Here is a 15,987-nt window from a genome sequence, read left to right as displayed (position 1 = left end):
TTAATCACAGATAGTTATTCATGCACTGCAGTGTACTCATTATGTAATCCTTTGGCAGTTAGCAAAAATTACTGAAAGCAGCTCCACAAAGGTATGTCACGCTCGAGCGGTAAGTCCAATTGAATGTATAATCTTTATAGAATTGTGACAGTCTGTTAATTTCCTACTGTAATCTGTATCACCTCTAGGATCACTCCATCTACCCTCAATTTTTAGGGCTGGTGGAAACTTTTTGAAATTAAGATGAAAAATGACTTAACTCCCTGAATTCTTTCCGCCTTTACTTTTGCCTCCCTACTATTTAAAATATAACATTGTGTCTGTATAAATAAACAAGCTGTAGAACTTTAAAGATCCAATTTAAGGTAACAGTAGCAAAGCAACTCAGATGCATAGCTACTCTGTCACTGTGAAACATATCAGAATAAAATTCTTAATACAGAGTAGTGAACTAAGTTTACAAAATACAGTATTATCAAGGCTCTTTGTGCCCTGCAGGGACTGGATCTAAATTGTATACAAGCCCTGAAATATCTGTGGTAATTCATTTAAATGAAGAGGTTTTTATGTATTAAATTTCATAAAATAATCTGTGCAGTATCCTGCAATTTGTTTCTGTATTGCTTCAGCCTGTGCTATTTTCATGTTTTTGACGTGCGACAGATTTTTTTTTTTTTTTGTGATAACTTCAATAATGGAGTTATGCATTATCTGGAAAGAGCTGAAGATTTTTCAGCTGTATAGGGAAAACTTGAAACTCCTAGCAGTTGAGAACACATGGGATTACAGCGTGGAATGCAGTTGGCTAGATGCTTCCACTAAAATGACCATCTGTGAAATAGAGAATAATGTTGATTTTTCTTTGTCATCATTAGCCTTCAGACTTGACTATCATTTTAAATTGATTGGTTAATTAACACCCTAAAGCTGTTGCTCTGGGAATCTACAGACTCAGGAAGACAATGCTACATCATTTTGCATTCAATTCAAATTTTTAAAAATAAAGTTTAAACAAATTCTTGTCAATTAAAAAAATGTAAAGGAGTTCCAGATATTACACTTCTGTTTGAATGTGTCAATTTTTGTGACTTATGTTTTCGGGGAGTGGGGAGGTATGTTTGTACAATAATATTTTCCTCTCCCTTGTTGCTGGGTGAAAGAGCTGCTAAGACAGGGGGAGCGGACTTGGACTATACACAGGGCACAATGAAACTGCTTATAAACTGTGAAATTAGCTGTGAAATGAACATAATCTGAAAAAAGGAGAAATTTTGCTCCAATCCTTTTCACTATCATAATAAGTATTACTTGCAACAATAGCTGAACAAAATTTTCTCGTACAAATGGTAAGATGGCTCCGTTCCTTAAAGATTTATTTGCACCTACACTGAAACACATTTGTGGCAAATTTCAGAGCCGCAGGATCATGCAGTATTGGGATCCACGGCATAATCCTGTTTGAAAATCCTAGGGAACAACACTCAAAACCTTTGAAAATATTGGGTGCCATTTTGGGGATGGGGAGGAGAGATGGGTATCTAGCTTTGAAAAGGCTGCATGTGGTTTGAAAAGGCTGCATGTTCCGAATGTAAGAGAGCATTCTCAGTTACTCTTTCTCTGAAATAATGCTGCTGCTTGCCTCTCTCCTAGGCTAGAGACGTTTAGCCTTATTGATAATTCTGTGCACTTCATAACCTTTATGATTGACCACTCGTGAGCTTGAGGTGAGACTAGAACTTGTGGTCTCCAGCTTCTAGCCCAATTAACCTTTCTTAGCCCAAAGGATAAGAGGAGGAGGATACATCTTACCTGTGTCCAGTCAGAAGGTCCAGTTTTGTGGAGGGTTTTTTTCTCCTCTCCCCTAGGTGATGGGAGAGGTATTAATTGGCCGCTTCACTTTGAATGGTCCCATGAAATACGTGTAAACTGCTTATGGTAGGCTGTTCCACCTTGTATTTAGCTGTGACATTCAAAGTACATTTCCTTGACCTGAAGATCTCTATGTAAGCTTGAAAGCTTCTCTCTCACCAACAAAAGTTTGTCCAGTAAAAGACGTCACTCACCTTGTCTCTCTGACTTCAGAATTATTTTCTCTACTATGTTGACTACTTATTTTTTTTTAAAAGGAAATATCTGTTCAAAGGAACATAGGTGTTAGTCTTAGGAGGATAAATTAGTGAGTTTATGATGCAGCCATGTGCACAAGATTCATTCAGTTTTAGCTAGGCTTACCTAATTTTCTGGAGTGCTTTCACAGTCGGAAGTCTGTGAACCCGAACACAACCCCTCCCTCACAGGTTCTTTTATTTAAAAAAGGAAAAGTGGCAGGGCAGTTCTGTTCACTTTTTTCAAATACTGTCGGGGGAAGGGAAAGGAGAGCTCCCATTCATCCACTCATAGGAGCTCTTTAACCAACACATAAAGAGGAGAGAAATCACAGCTTCAAACTTGAGAGCTTTTCTCTGCTCCTTAAGCATATCTTAAACTCAGTCCTCTAAGTATGTTTCCCCCAAGTATATTGGGGTGACGAAGTATTCAATCTACTACAACATGCCTCTGTCAAGTTCGTATGGGCTGGAATTTTCAAAGGCACCTGAAAGTTAAACAGCTAGCTCCCATTTCAGTCAAAAGAATATTTATTCTTCAATATAAAGTTGAAAAGTGTTAAACTGTATTTAATTTCTATTTAAAATGTTTTATTTTTAAAGGAGGACCTTCTACGTTTGAAGAAACAGATGAGGGTATTCTGTCAAATCTGTCAGCACTATCTGACCAACGTAAACACTGCTGTTAAAGAGCAGGTTAGTGACTGTTCTGAGCCTTACTCTTTTATGCCAGTAATTTGATGCTTTTAAAAGTGTTTAAACAATCTAAATGAGAAGTAATTCTTTTTGCATTGCCTGCATGGGTATGTGATATGCGCAGCTTGCTGGATGCTCAAGCTCAGTGAATAGCTGTGTCCAGTAGTGCTGTGTGTGTATTCTGCCTCAGTCCCCCTGGGACTGGATAAAAGAGGTATATATGCCCAACTATAGCTCATTTCGTTCCGACAACCATAGGCAGCAAGTATGAACCTTCAGGAAATGTTATTACTTCATAGATATAATCGAAGTTCTTTGTTTATATTTAGGAATAATGTAATGGAAATTAAATGCCCAGTAGGGTTAAAAATTCTGTGTTGTCAGTTGTGGACATAGTTACAGTTGAAGCAGAGTCTGTTCGTTTCTGGCTTTGTCCCGTCTTGGGATAATCCAATGTCTGTTTCTGACAAACATACTTAGGACCTTTTCCGTCCAGGATTGTGGGACATGTTCTCAATTTTTGCTCTTTGCGCAAGTCAGTCACCAGCTGTCTATGTAGAGACCAGAAAGGTCCATTAGAAAGAAATACCTCTTAGAGATGGATATAAAGACATTATTTTCTGGCACTGATTTGCTTGAATCTGTACTGAGATCCTAATCTTGTTGTGTTGATTCAGGATCTGGTGGTTTGTGAGGCTTGGTTGCTAGATCAGCTCATGTGTTTGGATCTGATGTCAGGGCTCCTTTAAACCACTCTTTAGGAATTGGATTCAGTTGCCTTTATGCTTTCTGTTCTGTTGAGTTTGGCACTGATCACTGGTTGAGCTCCTCCGGAGTAGTCTTTGTGTACTTACTTTGAATTTGGTTGTCATCTCCTATCTTGGCACCTTCACCAATGGGGCATGAGAGTGTTTTCAAAAAAACAGATGGCGCCATCTTCATCCTCAGAAGAATGGAAGGATGAAGATGCCACTGATATTCCTGTCCCAGAAGGTCGTCATTTCTCCTCATCTTCACCAGACAAATCTGTGGCCCTCCTGACAGCACATAAGAGAGTGTCTTCCTGTTCTCAGTTCTGGTTCCCTGTGCCACGGTGATCCCTGGCAGCTGAGGTTGGATGAAGTCCTGGGGCGAAAGGGGGAGGATAGAGAGTGGAAGGGATTGGACTGAGATTGTGCTCAGCTCTGTACAAGCACAGAACAAAAAAAAAGTCTCTGTCCTGAGGAACAGATGGCTTTTTTCTCCCCTGTTGTTGTGTAAAGATCCAGGCAAACAGAGAAAGTAACCAAGGCATGTCTCTTTTGTGACTATTAAGGGAAAATAGTGAAATTGTGTATAGAAAAATGCTGTGAAATGGACAATTATCAAACTAAAGGACAAAGGAAAAATACATAGAGAAAATAGTGCACCTATAGTGAGAGCCCCTTGAAAATCTTTTTATTTACAATTTTTCAGGTTTTTTTGGGGGGTGGTGGTGTAATTTTGTTTTATCCTTCCTGGCGGCGAAAGGAGGGTTGAGTCCTGTCCCTGAGGAGTGGGGACAGTCAAGTCCTGTCCTCTGTGTTGAGAAGCCCTGGAGTGGTTAAATCAGGTTCTGCCAAAGTTGTAGGTAGCCCCGTAGGGGAGAAGAAGGTCATCGTGACAGAGGGGCAGACTCTTTCATTCAGGTTGCAATGCCTGGAGCAGGAAACCATCACTAAAGGGTGAATGTGTTCTGTTTCATTTAGTTTCATCAGTTGCTTTTTGTTTTATTCTTTGTTTTCATTTTATTTTGTGTTGTTTTTGCATTCGCAAAAAATGCGGGCCTCTATCTCGAATGTTTAAGTACAAAATTTTCAGACTTTACTACTATGTTGGTTTTATTTTTGAGCGGAGCATATGCATCCGATGAAGTGAGCTGTAGCTCACGAAAGCTTATGCTCAGATAAATTGGTTAGTCTCTAAGGTGCCACAAGTACTCCTTTTCTTTTTGCGAATACAGACTAACACGGCTATTACTCTGAAACCTTTATTCATGTGGGTAGTCTCATTGCATCCAGTTGGACTACTCCATGTGAGTGAAGTTACTAATGTTTCTTTAGGATCATGCTTTGAATGTAAAATATTTTCTGCATTGGGAATGTAAGTACCTTTTTTGTTGTTTAACTTCCAGTTTATTTAAAATACAGTTTCTGATGAAAGAGCAGAAGTTTAAGAAATTTAATATAGGAAGTCTTTTTTTCTTTTTTCTTTTTTTTAATAGGCTTTCACTATTCTGTGTGATGTCTTGATGATCTTCAGCCATCAGATTATGTCAGGAGGCCGTGACATGTTAGAGCCACTTGTTTACACTCCTGATTCTTCATTACAGTCTGAACTGCTCAGCTTTATTCTAGATCATGTCTTCATTGACCAGGATGATGACAGCAATAGTGCAGGTGTGTGTGTGTGTGTGTGTATATATATATATATATTGCTAGAAGGCAAAGTGAACACAGCGAAAACACCTGACATTTTATTTGTATATATAATAAAAATGTCAGGTGTTTTCTCTGTGTTCACTTTGCCTTCTAGCTTATGCACTTGCGTGTGCTCGCTATCCTATGTCCATGCTCTTATGCACTCTTGCCAGTTCTTGTGTACATGCAAACACAAGAGTATCCATGAACATAGAGGCAGCCATTTGAAGCTATTCATGATTTTGGGATGTTGGAAGTAGTTTTTGGGAAGACAGATATGGATTGGTAGACCGAAAACGGGGGAAATGACCAAAGGAACATGATAAATAATTTATCACATGGATATGTTTCTAATATGCATGTATGTATGTGCCTAGTAATAAAAGCAATTTGTCAACATATTGTAATTGTTTAGAAAGCATCTTGGTTTTGTTTGATAACTTAAGTTATCATATAAGTATTTGAAGAGTAATGCTGTGTATAGAGAGAAATTGTTTAGGGTGTAATGTAAGAAAGGAAACGTTTAGACTGAATATTTGCAGGGGAGTGGGGGAGATTCAGGCAGACTTATTAGGCTGTAGAGTAGTCTCCCAGGGAAGTAGTAGAAGTTCTATCACTTGGGATGTTTAAAAATAGACTAGAAACACTAGAAAACATACTGTGGGGAACAATCCAGAATTGGCAAGCAGAACCATGAGGTTTTTTCCAACTCTTATTTTTTTAATACATATGTATGTAAGAAAAAATCCTGTAAAATAAATCTTTCTTTTTGCCCAAATAAGGGGCCCCAACTTGCTGCTGTTGAAGTCCGTAGTAAAATAACCATTGACTTTGATGGTGCAGTATTAAGCCAAAAATTATTTATAAATCTTAAAATTTTAATATACGGGGGCGGGGCGGAGGGCAACCAAAACCCATAACACAAACACCTTGTGTGTGAGCTGTTTTACTTATTTAAGAATCTGAAAGGTTTACTGGTTAGAACAAAAGAGTCTAGACACCAGAGTGTTTTAGATTCTAATCTGATAGTTGCAAGATTACTCTGTGACCTTGGGTAGCAAGTTAATTAACCTATGTGATTTAGTTATCCCATGTATTAAAACCACATTGTTAACTTTGGTACTGAACTTCTTTACAGTTTTGCTTGTGAGCTTCTATTTTTGCTTTTCTTGGCTGCACTCAAAGTAAATACTACTTAGTCAATATTTCACAAAGCCAATGATTAGTTAATAAGGGTGTAAAGTGAAATGGGGACTTGATAACAGCATGCGATAACAAGGGTGTAGGGCATTTCACATTTACAACTGGTTCAGATTAGTCCCAGTATGAGAGAGAGTTAAAAATAGTTACAATAAAATGGTGGTGTAGAGATTACAAAGAAAGTGGAAGTCACACAAATCTCTACTAGAATTGGCATCGTTGTTGATAGTCTCTAAAAAGTCATAGGATTTGAGTGTGTCTAGGGAATGTGAGGTACTTGCTCACTTAGAGCGGTTTCTCCCATGACAGGATTGGTGTATTATCAGATTTGGTCAGAATGTAACTGTTTACATAAACATTGAAAAGAAATACTTTTTCATTACCAAAAAGTAGAAAATAAATTGTAGTAGTAAGGCTGCTTTTAGCAAATGTTAAAAATGTATTAGTTTAGTCAAATGTTGCCATACCACATTGAAGTTAATAGTTTGTCACAGTAATATGGTGGTGTATTGTTAGGAAATATACTTAGGGTAAAGTAACACCTTCCATTCAATGATCTCAAAGTACTTTAGAAGTCTTATTTAAACCTTGTAACATTCCTTTGAAATAGATACTAGTCCCATTTTTCAGACAGGTGAAGTCATTTGTCCCAAGGTAACAGAGTGAATTACTGGGAAAGCTGAGAATAGAATTCTTGAGCCTTGACTCCTTGTGCTTTGCTGTAACACTTCTTCATATAGAAGTAGAAGGCTAAAATGTAAACTGTACAGCCACTTGAGTAAGTAAATGACCTGAATAATAAAAAACAACAAAAGTCCTAGCTAGTTTAATGCTTTGCATACCTTCCAGATGGACAGCAGGATGATGAAGCTAGCAAGATTGAAGCATTGCACAAAAGAAGAAATTTGCTTGCAGCTTTTTGTAAACTTATTGTATATACTGTGGTTGAAATGAATACTGCTGCAGATATTTTCAAGCAATATATGAAGGTAAATTTGAAGATTTTGTATAATAGTGAAACATTAAAAATACTGCAGTAAAACAAAAATTGTACTTGTAATTAAACCTTGTGGGTCCCAGTTTCTTTGATTATGTGAAAGATGTATTTTAAATCCAATATAAACAGGTAGTTTCCCATGTTTCCATATGGAAAATTGCAAAGACAACTTTGTGTCAGAGTAACACATTGTTTTAGTGTGTAAAAATATTCCCACAGCTGATCTTTAACCCTTTTAATAGATTTATTTTCCCATCCTGATATGGTATTTTTGATTTCTTGTTTGAGTTTGGGAAGGTAACCAGCTTTTTTAACCTCGTTAGTATAGATGAATAAAAATCAACTGAATGATGCCTAATTCCAGATGAAAAAGGATGTTTAGAAATTCTTTTTGATACACAAGATCTTTCAGAGTTTTGTAGGAGGGAAAAATTATTGGGTCTAGGGAACAGAGATTTCCAACAAATAGAAATTTTACTCTTTACACATAGATTACTGCTTTAGTTCAGTAAATAATACCCTCTGTTCCTGGGATCCAGAGCCATACCTGCTAATCCTAAACCTTCTGTCTGTGAACATAAAACGTTGTTGCTCCTTTGCGCCACAAAAAATGCATTAACTATTCCATGCTGTTCCCCCCTCTGAGCCTATGGCAACACTTACAGCTGTAGCGCTGCTAGTGCAGATGTCCACAGCCAGAGACTCTTAACCTTTGCAGACTCCCTTCAGGAGTCTGATTTGTATAAACAAGTCAGTGGTTCTCAACCAGGGCTACATGTACCTGTGGGGGTACACAGAGGTCCTCCAGGGACTACATCAAGTCATCTAGATATTTACCTAGTTTTACAACAGGCTAACTATAAAGCACTAACAAAGTCAGTACAAACTAAAATTTCCTACAGTGACTTGTTTATACTGCTCTGTATACTATACACTGAAATGTAAGTACAGTGCTTACATTCCAATGGATTTACTTTCTCATTTTTACCATATAATTATAAAGTAAGCAATTTTTCAATAATAGTGTGCTGTAACACTTCTGAATTTTTATGTCTGATTTTGTAAGCTAATGGTTTTTAAGTGAGGTATAATGTATGGAAGACCAATCAGACTCCTGAAAGGGGTACAGTAGTCTGGAAAGGTTGAAAGCCACTGATCTAGATGAGTTGATGTTCCCTCTAGAAGACCTCTGCGTAACATCAAAGGTACACATACCGCTGGTTGAGAACCACTGCTCTAAGCTGATAGAAGGGAGCTGTCCCGTTGACTTAATTACTCCAGTGCCCGCAAGCAGCGTTAGCAGCGTCGGCAGGATAAGCTCTTCCGCCAACATAATGCTGTCCACACTGGGACGTAGGTCGGTGTAACTTCCATCGCTCACAAAGGTGGATTATTCACACCCCTGAGCCACATAAGTTATACCAACTTAAGCTGTAGTGTGTACCTAGCTTGAGCGTACAGCTTTTTTTTTTAAACCACAGTGACAGAGGTTCTCTCCTAATTGTTTTATCGTGATTTCTGGATAACTAAGGAGTAAATATATGTTCTTGATTCAATTTTAAATACTTTTAAGGAACAATGGTGGAAATTTTATTATATTTATTATTTATTATTTAAAGAAGGCAGCTTCGGAGGACAGGTAGCCCTCCCTGTGGAAGTTGAGGACGGAATACCCCCTTTGCCACAAAGAAAATGGGGTTTCCCCGCCACTAGATTTACTAGAACGAGCTCTCCTTCCAAGAAAGGCAGTGCTACTAATACTTGTGTATATATTAAGTATGCCTGTCAGCCATGAAGCTAAATAGGTCATTCTGCCTCAAAACAAACACTGTTGTTCATTAAGCAGGGTATGAAAGGCAATGGAAAACTTCTGTTGAACTTTTCAAAAATTTCAGATAGTTTTTTAGAGTATAATTTTGATAATTTTATAGTGGTGAAAAATGTGTGTTTTGACACTGTAAAGCTATTTCATCGTTTCGTTCTTGTTAGGTACTGAACATGTTTCTGGCAAAGTACATAGTAAATCAAGTACATAATGCATCATTCTTTTCTGAAGGGCTCAGTAGTAAAGTATATTTTTATAAAATCTAAAGCTTCAGCTCTTTTGTTTGGATTTTTTCTAGTATTACAATGACTATGGAGATATTATCAAAGAAACAATGAGTAAAACAAGACAGATAGACAAAATTCAGTGTGCGAAGACACTTATTCTTAGTTTACAGCAGGTAAGAATTATTCATTTTAAATGTTTATGTATAAATGCAGAATAATAAAATATTCTTTGTTGGTTGTGGGTAATGTTTCATAGGAAATTGTGTGGAGGGGAGTGTTAGAAGGAGATATTAAATTGTAAAGTAAGGCTCTATAATTATTTTTAAGGTGATTTAAAGAAAACCCTGCTTATTCTGCATTTGTCTTCAAGTATTATGTTAATGAAAGGTGGGGAAAAGATTGTAAAAATCTAATGAAGGGGGACTCTATCATAATATCTTCCAGTTCTAGAATAGTAAGTAGAGCCACATGTTCATTTTAATAATGTGATAAATGCATTACAGACTTCCTTAATTCCATGTTCTTGAGCAGATCAACAAGGAAAAATAGCTCCCCCTTTTTTCCCCACTGTTTTCATTCTATCAAGTAATGAAAAAGACTTACCTTGTTTATTACACATCAGTGCTTGGCAAAGGCATCACCCATCTCAGAAATTAAAAAGCCCTAATTCAGCAATCACATAACTCAGGTGGACCCACATTGACTTTAGTGGGGTGCTGTGTGTTTGCAGGGGATCACCCACATGGATCTCATTGTAGGCCTAGAAAGAAAAATGTTCAAGTAACTGCTAATTTCTCTTTATACAGTTTTGACTCTCTCCAACAGGCTTAAGTTAGTAATTTTTTGTGAAACCATAAAATGCTGCCATCTCATCAGCCTCCTCTGCATGTATCCTATAGACAACCTAATGACCTAAAAAAGGTAGTGAACAGTATACTAATAATGGTCACATAGTGCCAACTTGATAGGAGTTCCAAATACCAGTGTGATCAGAAAAAGAATACAAAGGGACCCAGAGAATGTAGAAAATATATTAAACTTGGAAAAATGCTTACTATTGCATCTAGGAAACTACATTATAGGGGAGAACCCTTGGAAGCAGAAGAGCTGAAAAGAGACCACAGGATTGATAGGGTATGTTGACATAGGGGTAAAAGACCTGCAGCCAGGGCATGTTTGGCCCAGGTCATCTGACTTGGGTTCAGGCTACAAGGCTGAAAGTCACTGTGTAGAGGTTCAGGCTGGAGCTGTAGCTCTGGGACCTTCTAGTAATTTTTCAGAGCTTGAGCCCAAGTCAGCTGACCTGAGTCAGCTGCGGGTTTTTTATCCCTGTGTAGACATACCCATAGTGTACAAGAAATAAGACATTTTGTAGTGTAAATAACTGCAAAAAAGGCAACAAACTGCATAAATAGACACTTCATGGAACAAACTGCTACCAATCATTTTGTTCATGAAGGTGTGTAGATTGTATTTTGCTCCACTACCTTCTTACAAAAAAGGATACTGACAAATGGAAAGAAGTTTAGTGAATAGCACCAAAGTGGGAAGGTAGAAGTATTGATTTAAGAGGAAAGATTAAAAGAGCTCAGTGTGTTCAGTTTTGCCACATATTAATGTAGGTCTACCAATAAATGAAGGATATAAACATGGGGGGTGAGATTGTTGCCATTGACTTCAGTGGAGCAAGAATTTCACTGTAGAGGTGGAGAGGAGGAACTTTCATTTAGGGTGGTACAAAGGGGTGAAATAGAAATTAATGGGTTGAGTGGGCACTCCACACTACAGTGATAGGAGTCACATGAGAACCCATCAGGGGTGAAAGTAAATCAAATGACTTACCGGTACGCTGGGGCCAGCTCTGTTCTGGCCAGAAGGGGTGGGGCTGAGGGGTCAGAGCCGGCCCCAGCCCACCCTGTAAGGTATGTGCCCCCCCTTTCTCCTCCCCTCCTCCCCCACCAGGGTAGCAGCAGGAGCCCAGGGCTCCCGGGGCTATTTAAAGGGCCTGGGGCTCTACTGCTTCTACTGCCCTGGTCCTTTAATTAGCCACCGGAGCCCTGGGGAAGTGGCGGGGCTCCTCGGCTATTTAAAGGACCTGGGCGGCAGAGGCAGCTGGAGCCCCAGCCCTTTAAATAGCTCCTGGAGCTCCCGCTACCCCAGGGCTCTGGGCCTGTGGCTCCCCTGCTTCTACCGCCCTGGTCCTTTAAATAGCCCCCAGAGCCCTGGAGTAGCGGTGGCGGAGCTCCGGCGGCTATTTAAAGGGCCGGGGCGGTAGAAGCAGGGGAGCCCCAAGCCCTTTAAATAGCCGCCGGAGCCCCGCAGCTGCTACCCCAGGGCACCAGCAGCGGGGCTCTGGAGGCCCTTTAAATTGCCCCCTGGGGAAGCTGGGCTGCCCCAGTACGGCGTACCGGCGCGTACCGGCTTACTTTCATCTCTGGAACCTGTGTGGATAGCTAAATAGAAAATATTTAGGATGGGAATCTGGGGAATTGTCCTGAGAACAAAGTGTGCTAAACTGTGCAGTTGTCTCATTAGGAATGTGCTGAAAACCTCATACCCTGGGATATCTAAATCTAGACTAAACATATTAGAGAATGTAGTTTTAGGAGTAATCTTGACTTGGCAGGGAGATGTATTTGTAGACCTAGGTTTTCGTAAGTGGCCTGTTTTCATTATTTTATAAACTTTGCCTAACTATGCGAAATTTATTTTCTTCACAAAAGTGAGAAATCTGTAGTTCTCAGTCTAGTTTTTATATAATATTTGGTATATTTTAATCAGTAAATATCTTTCTTACTCATTTCATGCAGCTTTTCAATGAGATGATACAAGAAAATGGTTATAATTTTGACAGATCATCACCGACATTTAGTGGTATTAAGGAACTCGCTCGACGTTTTGCTTTAACATTTGGACTTGATCAACTGAAAACAAGAGAAGCTATTGCCATGTTACACAAGTAATTATCTTTTTTTTTTTTTTAAACTTAGTTTCTTCAATCAAGAAATTTTGTTTCTGACATGATAAATATTTTCTTTTGGGAATTTACCAAAGTTGTGTATTAATACAAAATATTTTAGTGCTATTGAGGATCTTTTATTTTGCCAATCAGGTAGAGGTGAAAAAAGTGATTTGCTATTGTAGTTTCAGTTGATTCTAAGAACCAGGTTTTCCATAGCTTTAAGTGGAGCCTGACTGTACTACATCAAAATAAAAACTGAAGCGCTGAATAATTTTACTGTTCAGCATCATTCTAGTTCCTCTTACTTGATAGCATTTCATGTAGTGTATCATGAAAAAGTGTTTTCAACCTCTTTATGTTGATAATGAAGGCTGACCCAGTTGACTACAGGTAGTACTCTTCCTTGTCATGTTGGAGGACCAAGGTCATTCCATGTACTAGACAGGATCAAGAAAGATTGTGGAGACAGCAATTCCACCAGTTCACGTAGGAGTAACACTGACAACTTTCAAGGGTATCCTATTCAATACATCTGGAAGAATGGTGGTTTTGACCTTGATCGTGTTCTTCATGGATTTAATACAGGGAGAAAGGAGTGAAATGATAAATTAGAACTCTCTCAGTGATTAGATACTTTGGTCATGTGGGTGGTGCTATAGAAAACTGTAAAATAGATAATTCTTCTAAATCTTAATTTTTAACTTTTATTTTCAGAGATGGCATAGAGTTTGCTTTTAAAGAGCCTAATCCACAAGGTGAGAGCCATCCTCCTTTAAATTTGGCATTTCTTGATATTCTGAGTGAGTTCTCCTCCAAACTTCTCAGACAAGACAAAAGAACAGTGTAAGTATTCTCTGAAAGTTCTTAATATTATGAAATGTTAAATGACGAAAACATCATAGTTAAATTTGATAACATTTTATCTTTAATGCCACCTTTATTATTAACTAGGCAAAAAATTGTGATCACTATTATTGAAGTAAACTTCAGTAACATTTAGAATTAATAGAAAAGCAAGGGAAAGGCAAGCTATTATAGCAGAGTCCCTAATTTTTGTAATAAGTATACAGGAATCGTTAAAAACTAAGGAAGTATTAGCTGTTCTATAATTGTTAATAGATTACTTGGTTTCTCCTGTTCTGCTTTCAGCTATTGAAATGATAGGTTTTCATGGAAAGAATAAACAGCATTAACAGTTTGAAAAGCTTGCTCTTCCTCAAGTGGCTGTATGTATTCCTAGTTATATGGGTAACGAGCCAACCAGTGCAGCCTGTCTATGGAACCTTTCTGAGCAGTGCCTGTTAGAACACAGGTGCACCTCCTCACCTCAGCGTTCATGAACATTCTGAGAGTGGGGCTATATAAGGGGGCGCTGTGCCCTCTACCACCACAATTCCTTCCAGCTGCTAGTGCTAGATGGAAGTGAACTGTTACGGTCCTTTGGATCAGATTTTTATTCCTACCTTAGTGTCTTGGATAGCCTGTTGTTAGTGTTAGTATAGTTAGTGCGTTAGTAATTTTTAGTTTTAGTTTTTAGGTTTGGTTCTGTAGGTTGGCAGATCCAAAGAAGAAGCCAGGTTCCAAGAAATGTGCTCTCTGTTCAGCCATCTTTCCGGCATTGGGATGATAAAGTGAGGTGTGTTAAGTGCCTCAGTGAGAGTCACTCCCGTTCTGGGTGTTCCATCTGTTGGACCTTCACACCCAGAATGAGAGGCAAAATAGGCTGCAGGTGCTCCTGCTTAAGGAAACTTACTGCTAGACCCTTGGGTTTTGAGAGATCTTCAGCTCTGAAGGCTAAGAGGTCTCTCTCAGCTCCAGCTGCATCAAGGTAAGGTGCCTAAGAAATCCCAGGGATGTCTCTTTGTTGGTTCTAGATGACATGCCTAGTTAGTCAGATCCTCCTATTAAAGCTGAGAGAATGTCAAAGGCACGTGTGTTCAGACTGAAGTTAAGGACTCTGTGTATGCTGCCAGTTCCAAAGAAAAAGGTGAAGGAGAAGACAGCCAGTGTCAGGCACAATTGTCTTTACCAAACCTATTATCAATGACTGATCCAAAGAGGACTGTTACGGTAGTAGTAGAAATTTGTTTGGCATCTGATTGTTTTTTGGATATGAGTGAAATATTGTTTGAGGATAGGAAAAGGAAGACCGTTCCAAGGTCTAAATCCCTTACTCCCGATAAGAGAGGAAGGATGGAAGATAGTCTTTCTCTGGACCATATCTGCCTCCTCCTCCTAAGTCTCCTACAGGATCACCAGGCAAACCTTTCTCACAGTTCATGTCTCTTCATCCTCTGGGCTGTTGTCTCCAGTGAGATCCATAGCAGATCTGAGGACAGATCCACAGTTAAAGAGGATGAAGAAAGAGTCAAAAGATCTGAGCCCTCCAAGTTTATGCCCCCCAACTCTTGGTTTCCTCAGCCCTTCAGGCAGTTTGTACCTCCATTTTGGATAGTCTCTTGCAACCTGCTAAAGCAGTTTGTGTTACCCCTGCTTCCTGTCTGCCCATTTCTAAGAAGGCAGATGAACTGTATCGAATCCCATGTGAGAGGTTTTTGTGTTTTCATATTTTTCCCTTGCCACATTCTTTGGTGGTTGCAGTAGCGAGTAATATATTTAGGTCTGGTCAAGCTCATTCAACCCGCACAGATAAAGAGGGAAGAAGTTGGATGCCCTGAAAAGAATTTTTTTCTTCTTAATCTCTAGGTATTAGAGACTCTAATTACCCCGTGGCAATGTCCCACTATATAAATTCTGTCTGTAGGAGAAAATAGCTACCTTTGTGCAAGAGTTATCAGATGAACAGAGGAGATTGGCCAGTGCTATCTTGGGAGAGGGACATAATGTGGCAAAGCATGTTCTCAGGGCTTCTTTTGATATTTTTGATTCTTCGGCCAGAGTCTTAGCATCTGCTGTTACTTTGAGAAGACATCCCTGGTCTGTTGGTGACCATGGACACTAGGTTTAAGATTTGGGATCTTGCCTTTGAGAGTGATGCTCTTTTCAGTAACAAGGAGGACAAGCTTTTGGAAAAGTTAAGACTAAATCTACTGCTCATTTGCTTGTTTTGTTTTTCACTGCTAGAAGGAGAGACCACATACTCCTTTTCACTACCAGATGCAATTTTATCCTCAATCTTCATTGTATCTTTCAACTCAAAGATGGCAGCAACACCAGCAAACAGCTTCTTCCTTGCAGTTTCAACAAAAGAGGAAGTCATTCAGGTCCAAGGCTTCATCAAAGCAAAGTGGAATACCAAAGGTTCCATTTTGCAGATTATATAAGCATTTAAGACATGAATAAATGAAGTATTCGTACTTGTAACTTGAGTTCTTCAAGATGACTCTGTATATTCATACTTCCCGCCCAACTTCCCCTCCTTCTCAGAGTCCAATCTTGGTTTCTTTGGGTCAGTGGTAGAAGGAATTGAGATGGTAGAGGGCACATCACCCACTTACATAGCTTCTCACCCTCAGAATGTTTGTGAACACGGATTGGAGGGGTAATAGAGCACACATGCACCCGCTAACAGGCACT

The 15,987-nt window shown here is 39.0% G+C and overlaps 1 protein-coding gene across 5 annotated transcripts in view; it reads left to right on the top strand.

Annotated features, from left to right (window-relative positions):
* STAG2 (stromal antigen 2) overlaps positions 1-15,987 on the top strand; it is a 182,683-nt gene that overhangs the window by 139,159 nt on the left and 27,537 nt on the right. For all 5 annotated transcript variants that reach the window (XM_037908707.2, XM_037908708.2, XM_043522951.1 and 2 more), the window contains 7 exons: positions 11-91; positions 2,709-2,801; positions 5,044-5,218; positions 7,289-7,428; positions 9,560-9,661; positions 12,299-12,447; positions 13,165-13,293. In XM_037908707.2, the coding sequence (XP_037764635.1) occupies positions 11-91; positions 2,709-2,801; positions 5,044-5,218; positions 7,289-7,428; positions 9,560-9,661; positions 12,299-12,447; positions 13,165-13,293 (869 nt within the window). The remainder of the gene's footprint in view (positions 1-10; positions 92-2,708; positions 2,802-5,043; positions 5,219-7,288; positions 7,429-9,559; positions 9,662-12,298; positions 12,448-13,164; positions 13,294-15,987) is intronic.

Source organism: Chelonia mydas, chromosome 9, assembly GCF_015237465.2.
Source record: "Chelonia mydas isolate rCheMyd1 chromosome 9, rCheMyd1.pri.v2, whole genome shotgun sequence".
NCBI lineage: Eukaryota > Metazoa > Chordata > Testudines > Cheloniidae > Chelonia > Chelonia mydas.
Note: the sequence above shows the minus strand (reverse complement) of the source record. Positions and strands in the feature narration are given on the sequence as shown.